The sequence below is a fragment of the Arctopsyche grandis genome, chromosome 1 (assembly GCF_051622035.1).
Source record: "Arctopsyche grandis isolate Sample6627 chromosome 1, ASM5162203v2, whole genome shotgun sequence".
NCBI classification, from domain to species: Eukaryota; Metazoa; Arthropoda; class Insecta; order Trichoptera; family Hydropsychidae; genus Arctopsyche; species Arctopsyche grandis.
In genome coordinates this window covers 7,244,238-7,254,960 of record NC_135355.1, presented here as the reverse complement: position 1 = coordinate 7,254,960, position 10,723 = coordinate 7,244,238, and the positions used below count along the sequence as shown (strand labels likewise).

The 10,723-nt window shown below is 41.7% G+C and overlaps 1 protein-coding gene across 1 annotated transcript; it reads left to right on the top strand.

Annotated features, from left to right (window-relative positions):
* Window positions 1-7,043: 7,043 nt before the first annotated feature.
* On the top strand, window positions 7,044-10,722 carry LOC143916636 (uncharacterized). The gene is made up of 3 exons (XM_077437832.1): window positions 7,044-7,049; window positions 7,210-8,074; window positions 9,863-10,722. Exons 1-3 carry the CDS (start codon window positions 7,044-7,046, stop codon window positions 10,720-10,722), a joined length of 1,731 nt encoding a protein of 576 aa, XP_077293958.1.
* The last annotated feature ends 1 nt before the right edge of the window (window position 10,723 follows it).

Here is a 10,723-nt window from a genome sequence, read left to right as displayed (position 1 = left end):
AAATACTACATATATATATATAATAATTACACTTGCAAAAACAAATTTCATGAAATACAATCATTTTTATATGATGGTACACTTTAGCGCTATGTACTACTAAGTGGTACGCGAGTCAAAAAAGGTTGGGAAACGCTGATATACATAATAAAATGTAAAAGGAGTAAAAGGAGAATATACGTTGTGGCTATTTGCAGGTACTATATCTGCAAATTATTGGCTATTTGCAGGTATTATATCTGCGACAGGCGCAAAGCCTTCTGCGCATGCGCGTGAACTGTCACTGTCAGCGTGTTTACTGTTAAAATTTTGTTTTAAACCTCTTAAAATTTAGTTCGAACTCGTAAAGTAACGTAGAGTAAAAAATATAATTCAAATTAGTTAATATTATTAATTGTTAGAAAATTATTATCATATACAACGTATAATACCTACATACAAGTACAAGCCGCGAACTAGCTATGTAAATGATATTGAAGAGTATTCAGAGGTAAGTGGAGTCAGGTCGAGGTACAAGAAAACACACAGGCAGGTTCCAAGTCTTTATTGCTGCTCGTCCGGTGGAGGTCAGGATCCGAATGCCACCGATCGAGAGCGTACCGTTCTTATATCATAGAGCGCTCAGCGCATACACGTATTATCATTGGCGCAGCCATTGGCCGCAACGCCCGACTCCACCATTGGTCGGCGTCACCATGACGTCATCGGTCTACGGGCGTCTCTCTTCATAACTTTACATAACTCCCTTCTTAAGAGAGATCGTCCCGATCGACCCATTAATTATACAAGTTAAAGTTACAGTAAAACAAAATTATAAACAGTTACACTTAAAATTATAGTTGCACTTAGTTATAACTACAGTTAAGATTACGGATACAATTACAACAGTCAATATTCGACGGCCTTATACCTTGCCAGTCTATCAAGGTGCACCACCATTAATCGGTTTGAGCCGTCGAATTCTCTGCGTATACGATACACTACGTCACTCAGTTTGGTCACTATGGTGTACGGTCCTTCCCACAGCGATTGCAGCTTTGGTGAAAGCCCTGGAGTCTTGGCAGGGTTGTATAGCCATACTCGGTCACCTGTTTCGTACGCCGGTTCGGTTCTGCGGACATCGTATCGCGTCTTCATACGGCTATTCTGCCTCCGGAGGTGGGCTCTGGCGAACCGATGTACCTTGGCCATGTCTTCGGTCAACTTCGTGGTATATCGGTGTGGATCCTGAGGTTCGCTGTCTGGTGGAGGGCCCCCATATAAGGTCCGCCGGCATGCGCAGTTCTCGTCCGTACATCATGGCTGCTGGTGAAGCTCCTGTCGCATCGTGTTGGGCCGCTCTATAGGCCATGAGGAAGTGCGGAGCCAGCGTGTCCCAGTCGTCCTGCTCCTCGTTGACGAACTTCGTCAAGTGCGCCCGCATGGTTCGATTGAGTCGCTCGACCATTCCATCGGACTGAGGTCGGTACGGTGTTGTTCTCCTTTTGTGGACGCCCAGCCGGTCCAGTGCCTGACGGAACAACTTTGACTCGAAGTTTCGTCCCTGGTCAAAGTGTAGCTCGTTCGGGACGCCTAGCCGCGTGAAAACTTGTTCTACTAGAGCATCTCGTTGGGCAAGATCCCTACGAGTGCTACTCGTGCTTCCGGTTCTGCGGGTTTCCGGTTCCGTTCGGGCCAAGTCGTTTTCTTGATCGGTTGTCTCTGCGCGTGAGCATTTGGAGCACTCTTCCGTAAACGGCCTTCGCAATAGTGCGTCCGCGTTCCCGTGCTTTATCCCCGGTCGATGAATGATGGTCACGTTGTACTGGCCCACAATTTCCAGTCTTTTGAAGTTCTTCAGCCACGTTAACGCTGAGTGGTCGGTTCGTAACGTGAACTTCGAACCCGATAGGTAGTGGTGGAAGTGTTGAATGGCTTTAATTGCCGCCAATAGTTCTTTTCGGGTCACGCAATAGTTTTGTTCGGGTTTGTTCATTGTCCGGCTGAAATACCCGATCACTTTCTCCACCCCCCCTTGAACTTGAGACAAAACTGCACCGATGCTATGTTGACTGGCGTCGGTGTCCAACACATATCGCTCTCCCGGCTGGGGATACGACATAATTGGCGTGGTAGTCAGCGCTTCTTTCAATTTTTCGAACGCTTGTTCGCACGTCGGTGTCACTTGTTCACTTGAACTCGCGCCCTTTTTCCGTTAGCTGATGGAGTGGTTTCGCGATCTCGGCGAAATTGCGCACAAATTTTCGGTAGTACGTGGCCAGTCCCAAGAAGCTGCGCATTTGGGTTTGTGTTTTCGGAGTCGTCCAGTCCCGCACGGTTTGGACTTTCTTCGGATCTGTCGAAATTCCTTCGTCTGACACTCGGTGTCCCAGAAATTCGACCTCGCGGCAGCACAATCGACACTTGTCTGCATTCAATTTAAGGCCGGCTGCCTGTATCCGTTCGAACACATTGTTTAAATGCACAAAGTGTTCGTCGTAAGTTTTGCTGTGCACGATAATGTCGTCTAGATACACGAGGACATTGCTTATGTCACCGACCACTTTTGTCATTAACCGTACGAACGTCGCTGGCGCGTTACACAACCCGAATGGCATCACTTTGAACTGAAACAGACCGAACTCTGTTACGAACGCTGTCTTCTCGCGGTCTTCCGGGGCGACCGGTACCTGCCAGAATATACTCTGCAGATACAGTGTGCTGAAGTAGCTCGCTCCGTTCAACTGGTCGAAAGTGTCGTCGATCCTCGGGATGGGGTGTGAATCTATTTTGGTGACGGTGTTCAGTTTCCGGTAGTCCACGCACATCCTTAGCGACCCGTCCTTTTTGGCGACCGGAACTACCGGTGACGCCCACGGCCCGTGCCCCGGTTCTATCGCGCCCTGCTTCAGTAAGTCGTCGATCATAGCGCGTACTTCCTCTTTCCGTGCTAGCGGTATCCTTCTCGGCGGCTGTTTCATCGGCTTCGCGTCTCCCACGTCGATGGTGTGGACCGCCTTGGTGGTCCTTCCTTGGTCCTTCTCGTCCCGGGCGAACGCTTTCCGATTTTCCCGAATCATGGTCTCGAGGCGCCGTTTCTCTTCTGGCAGAATATCAGCCCTCTCGAGTAACGCCGTGATCTTCGGGTGGGGTATTTCCCCGCGGATGCTCTTGACAGCAGGTGCATTTTTCTTCCCTTTCTCGCGTTGCACGCCCCTGATGATACACTTCTCCTCTCCGCTCGGACATGTCTCAGTGCGTCCAGTCCCAACAATATGGGATCCTGGATATCCGCCACCGCTACGTTCCACGGAAACTTTTCGCCCTGCAGATTAAGGGTCACCCGTATCCATCGGTGGATCTTGATGGTTTGGCCCGCTGCTTGCCGCGCTCTGCTGTAATGGCCCTTCACGACGGTGTAATCCTTAGGAGAGATCTTCGCGAACAGTTCCGGGTTGATCACTGTGATGCACGCCCCGGTGTCCCCCACCATTCGACACGGCACGCCTCCGATCTCTCCTTTCACGACAAACGAGCCGGCCGTGCCGCTGGCGTCCAGTTTGTTCACTCCGGGTGTTTTGCGTGCACCGGTGATCGGTCTGACCCGTAACAGGCCGATCACTGCTCGTTTCCCGAAGCCGCCTCCTCGTCGTCGTCTTCATCCTCGTCGTTCGTTGGCTCCAGCTTCCGGACCCTCTTCTTACGGCACAACCGGCTAATGTGTCCCGTTTTTCCGCAGTTCCAGCACGTTGGAGTAGTAGCGGCTGGTCGCGCTGTCTGGTCCGATGACACCCATCGTGGGGGTCGCACGGCCGGTCCAGATGGTCTGAACGCTCCCGCGTCGGGACGTACTGTTCTCGACAGTGGTTGTGCCGACCGTTGTTCCTTCGCTTCCAATATGATGGCTTGTCGTGTTGCGTCGGCTCTGGTTATCACGTCCGCTGTAGTCGGGGTGATCTGGAGCGCGCCAAGTTTGGCCCATAGACTGGGGTACGTGAAGGAGTTCGCCGCTATGCACACGGTCATGCGTTCGACTGCTTCGGCGTTCGTGTGGACGCCCTCCAGCATGTCTTCGCAGAGGGCTCGTATCGCATCTACGTGGTCCGCGGCTGGTTCTTCCGCACTCCATCTTCTCTGCTCCGCTGCCGCATGGCATGCAATCGGTGTGCCCTGTCGTCTGAAGCGTTGTGCCAGCTCTTCCGTCAATTCGTCGTAGCTCAGCGTCGATGGCAGCTGACTGGCGAAAATGGCGGCCGCACCTCGGAGTTGGCAGCACAGTCGGTCCTCCAGGTTCGTCGTCTCCCTGTTCAGCCGTGCAGCAAACTCGAAGTGGTTGAGGAAGTCCTTCCACCGTTCAGTACCGTCGAACGTGGTGTAGTCGTACCGGTGGAAATGTTGCCGCACCCCGTACGTGTCTCGCTGTGTGGTCCGCCTGTCCTCGTAACATACCTCTGATCTCCTCGGTGGTTCTGGATGTACGTCGGCTTTCGGCTGCGTTGGTGTCGCAGACTTCTCCCAGGACTGCAAAAACGTGGCGAAGGTGTTTTGCAGGGACTGGACCTGCTCTTGGCAGCTCGCATTCTGCTGCAGCTGCTCTTGGCAGCTTGGCATTCCCTGGCTTAGCTCCTTGTAGCTCGGCTCCGGTGTCCTTGGCACCCGGCTCCTCGACACCCGGCTCCTCGGCTCCTCCCGGCTCTTCGACTCCTCCCGGCTCCTCGGCTCCTCCCGGCTCCTCGGCTCCTCCCGTCTCCGTCCTCCGTTGCTCGGCTCCCCAGGGCTTTGTTCTCGATTCGGCTCCATTTCTTCCGGCAGCGCTGAAGATCCTGAATCCGCACCTTTGTGGCTCCTTGTCCCAACCATGTAGATCCCACTTCTGACACCAGTGAAGAGTATTCAGAGGTAAGTGGAGTCAGGTCGAGGTACAAGAAAACACGCAGGCAGGTTCCAAGTCTTTATTGCTGCTCGTCTGGTGGAGGTCAGGATCCGAATGCCACCGATCGAGAGCGTACCATTCTTATATCATAGAGCGCTCAGCGCATACACGTATTATCATTGGTCAAGGAGTCTGGCGCAGCCATTGGCCGCAACGCCCGACTCCACCATGACGTCATCGGTCTACGGGCGTCTCTCTTCATAACTTTACAATATAAATCTATTATAATAACGTGCGAAAATTAAATTTATGAACGATTGATTAAACAAGTCTAGCATACATTAAATGTAAGAAATTATAATCGGATTATAAGTTCACGCGCATGCGCAGAAGGCTTTGTGCCTGTCGCAGATATAATACCTGCAAATAGCCAATAATTCGCAGATATAGTACCTGCAAATAGCCACAACCTTTTTTTTTATTCCTACTTAATTGTTTTTCTCTAGGCTTACCAACTTTTCATCGGGTCCTCTTTTTAGGAACAAAAGAGCGACAACAGTTTAGAAAGAATCTTACTCTTGCTTTTCCGTTCACATGTGCTTGAATCGCGCACTTTTGATCGCCAATTTATAAAGTATTTATTGATATCTTTGATATATAATGAATTCATTGTCAACTCGCGAGCTTCACATATAATTGTATTTACATCGGAATCGTTTATAGAATCTTTGATTGTTAATTGTACAGTATGTACCACACATTTTATTCCGATGAGATGAGGGAAAGAACAGTTCTCAATGGAATATAGCATATTTGCTTCATAATTTCTTTCATAATTAATATCTGATTTTCTTCGTTTATTTCAGTTTCAAATTGACAAATTTGATCATATTAGATCCACTATCTGTTGTACAGAGTAGATTTGTTTGATATCGATATTATATTTTTCTAAAAGTTTCAAAAACATATTTTTAATATATATATTCCTGTTATATAATACTTACCTTGTCTTCTAAAAATATATATAAATGTACACATACGTATCTACTTACGTATATTATTTCGATTGAGATAAAGTTTGAGAAACACGTTGGCATGTGCTGTCATACTGTGTAATATAAAGAACCAATTATTTACACTCGATTTGTTAGTCTGCTGGTGGCATCTATTGGTTTGACTTCAGATTCTTAGGTACTTGTATATATCATACATATATTGGGTATTTTAAATACAAATGTGTTGAAATATTATAGAATATATCTGTAATGTTATATTGACACTGTAATTTGTCGACAAGCAATTGTTTTAATATCAATATTATTCTTATTAGGTATATATAAAATTTTGAATTTAATTGAAATGAAATATTATTATCACCGAATACAATACCCAATTACTGTGAATCGCGCTTTTTTTTTATTCTATAATACATGTGTAGTGTATCTGTAACGTTTGACAGTTCAAGATTTTTTAGTATCCTATGAATTTTGGTTGAAAAATACTATTATCTATTACTACAATCAGTAATCAATCTTCATACACTTTTAATATTGTATATTTAAATGTTGTGTTTAAAACATAATTATTTATTTTTCTGAAAATATACAATTAAAACCTAATAATAGTCATCAGTTTTTGTGCTCACACATAATGTGACCATTTATTTTTTTCCTCAAAACGGGACATGTACCAATTTTTACGTAATGGTAGATATGTGTATTCAAGAAAACGTGTATTTTTTCATCGTTTTTATTTATTAATAAAAAGGACGGGAATGTTGATGAAGAAAAGAAAAGAACAGGAATGAATAATATAAATATAAAAAATTTATGTTGTTTTATATTTTTCTAATGAACAAATTTTCTTAAGTATTACTGGGTTTGCTTAAATAAGAATGAAATTCTTGGCAGGATTTCTTAAAATTGATTTTAATTAACAACATCGCTTTAAGCACTGAGACTTGCAATTGCGTTATTTCGGTCGTCCACAACTTGTTCATCTGTGAAAAGACTCTTCCTACGGGTGCATTAGTTCCGGGCAGGCATAAAATGTATTCAATAATTTTACGATGTATATATAATAATTCAATAAATATACTCTCTTTTTGAAAACGGGACATTTCGACGTCCCGAAGCTGTGCTTGGGGACAAGGCTACCTAAAAACGGGACGGTCTCGTTTAAAACGGGACGTATGGTCGTAAAGTAAATTAATCTTGTATTGTATGTCTATCAATATATATTGGAAAAATAATAACTGATACAACTTAGACAGTTTCTGTTTATTTTATTTTCAACATATGTATTTTGCTTTATTATTTTGAAACATATTTTAATAATCGTAAATTTAAATATTTCAGATTTTTCATAGAAGATTATTTTCATCTACAAACATGTCACTGAGCAAAAAAGTTGCAATTGTAACTGGTGCCAATAAAGGCATCGGTTATGCAATAGTAAAGGGATTGTGTGAGCGTTGGAAGGAGGGTGATGTGTATCTGACGGCTAGGGATGAAACAAGAGGAAAGAATGCTGTTTCAGAGTTGAATAAATTAGGACTGACTCCCATATATCACCAATTGGATATAACTGATGTAGAGAGCATCAAACGTCTCCGAGACCATATTCAAGAAAAGTATGGTGGCATCGATATTCTCATCAACAATGCAGCGATCGCTTTTAAGGGAAAATCACCCGAACCGTTTGGCGAACAAGCAGAACAGACAACTTTTGTCAATTACTTCTCACTACTGTCGACATGTAAAATCCTTTTTCCCATATTGAAACCTGGCGCAAGGGTCATCAATTTGTCGAGCTCTGCAGGACACTCGTTTCGCATAACGAACGATGATATGAGGATGAAACTGTCTGATAAAACTCTCACAGAGGCGGGTTTGACAGAATTGGTGAAACAATTTGTTGAATCTGCTAAAAACGGTACGCATATAGCTGACGGATGGGGATCCTCCGCTTATTCTGTATCGAAGGTGGCTGTCAGTGCTTTAACTTTCATTCAGGATAGAGAATATGGCCCTAAAGGTATGTTCGTGAATTGTGTCCATCCGGGCTATGTCAATACTGATATGACATCACACTTGGGTCCACTGACCATCGAAGAGGGAGCCAGGGCTCCATTGAGTCTTGCCATCGGCGACGGGAAGGATAACAAGGGTGTTTACATGTGGTACGATTGTTCCATTGTAGATTGGTATTCCCAACTCAAAAATTGATTCTAATAGTTAATTTGATCATTTTTATTCATTGGAAATGTACCTTAACTAACAAATCTGTAACTATTTCTATTGCTTTTTTTAATAAAAGTAAAAAAAAATTGTACATATTGTTTGTTATTTCAATGTAAAATCATTTTATTCATTCTCTCTCTTTCAGATGGAAATCGCAATGATCTACAGAACACATGGCACACAAATCATTCTCACTATATCCATAAAATAGATTTTATACCTTGATTATATTTTTTAAATTATTGTTGACTTTATTTTTCACACATGAGTTGATGTTTCATAATTTCAGAAGTATAAAATCAAAAAAATAGTTTTAAAAATTGAAACATAATAAACCTCAATGGCTTTGATCAGTCTCCATATGGAAATTATTTTTATTAAATTTTCAGTAATTTCGTATTATGTTTGTTTTATCAAGCATAACAATTCACCACAACATTTACACAAACAAAAATATTTATACGTAGACTTTATCTACATACATACGTATAAACCACATCCATTTCTTAAATTTTTACGTAACTTCAACCACAGAATATGTTTGCTTGAAAAGTGACTACAGAATTTGTAAATTATGAATAACTCATCTCTCTACTGCAAAGCAACGATATATCTATGTATGCAGAAGGCATAAAAAAAATCGTTTGCAATGCATATTTTGGATATTTAAGTGGTATCTTGATATTTATTGGTACATATATGTATATGTACATATGTATATTATTATATTACCTAAAAAACGTAAGAAGCCCAAAATTGGAATCATATACAAAGTCTATGAGAAGCTCTGGCTCTGTTGTATATTCTGCAGCCTGCGAATATTGAGAATTTTGATAAACTGACCCGATTTATAAAAAGCTTAAGCACCATTACTTTAAGGCTACAAGAAGGTTGAGAAACACTTGTACATGTGTACTTGTGTTATCGGACGTGTTTACAGAACGTAGAAGTCAATTATTTATAAAAAATTAATTCACTAGTTGAATCTTTGAGCCAAGTACATATTAACGTGTCAGGTATTATTATATACATTAATTATCAATATCTTGAAGTATATAGTACAAAAATTTAACAACTATTTTTATGCTATTATAGAGGCACATTAATATGCATGCATACATATAATATATATAGTTTGACATTAAATTCATTGATTTAAAAGTCCAATCGTATTATTACCAGCAAAAACAGGCATTTTTTTTTAATAATATTTGACAGTTCTACTACACATTCAAATAACCTAAAAATGAATAGACATTTTTGAAATAATTCTTATTTGAAAAATGTCTGCAAAAAATTATCTTTTATCTATAGTTTTAACATTAAATATAGATACATACACTCGTATGTAAGCATCATATTTATATTTCTATACCTTTGTTATATAAGCATATATTCATAGACGACCGGATTGTCTCGAACATGTCTTCTTCGTCCGTCCAGTATTTTTGAAAATGGTATTGCTAAGAATTCCGATAGTATGAAAGTGATCTTTAGAATTTTTACGATTATAATAGGTGGATAATACATTTAGTTTTTGACGGGAAACCTTGATTTTTAGTGTGTGATCAAATATATCTTAATTATTTTTTCCAAAATCTGATTGCACCACTATTCAGTACTCTAACTATGTCTATTATGTTTGCAGCATTTTATAGGAAACATTCAAAATTCAGAATATTTATATGAGTTTCAAATATCGTTTTAATAAATACTTTAGTTTCGTAAGTATTTGTCCATTAATCATAAATTTAAATGTTTATTTCAGATCTTCTATCCATTGACATGTCTCAAAACAAAAAAGTGGCTATTGTAACCGGTGCCAATAAAGGCATCGGTTATGGCATAGTAAAGGGATTATGCGAACGTTGGCACGAAGGAGATGTGTATTTGACAGCGAGAGATGAAACAAGAGGAAAGCGTGCTGTAGCCGAGTTGAACAAACTAGGACTGTCACCTATATATCATCAATTAGACATAACTGACGAAGAGAGCGTCAAACGTATCCGAGATCACATTAAAGAAAAGTATGGAGGAATTGATATCCTTATTAACAATGCAGCGATCGCTTTTAACGTCACAACAGAACCATTCGATGTACAAGCGAAAGAAACAATATTTGTCAATTACTTCTCTTTGGTGTCGACTTGCAAAATTCTTTTTCCCATATTGAAACCTAACGCTAAAGTCGTGAATTTGTCAAGTTCGGTAGGACACTTGTATCTCATACCAAGTGAAGATCTTAGAAAGAAACTGTCTGATAAAACCCTCACTGAACCAATCTTGTCAGAATTGGTGCGACAATTTGTAGAATCGGCAAAAAAAGGTACCAATGAGGCTGACGGATGGGGATCTTCTGCTTACGCTGTATCTAAAGTAGCCGTTTGTGCTTTGACTTTCATCCAGGACAGGGAATATGGTTCGAAAGGTATTTTTGTTAATTGCGTTCATCCAGGTTATGTAGACACTGATATGACGGCACACAAAGGTCCGTTGACCATCGAAGAGGGTGCCAAGGCTCCATTGTGTCTTGCTATTGGCGATGATAAGGACAAAAAGGAGTATAGAGGTGTTTACATGTGGTATGATTGTTCCATTGTAGATTGGTATTCCGAACTCAAATTTTGAT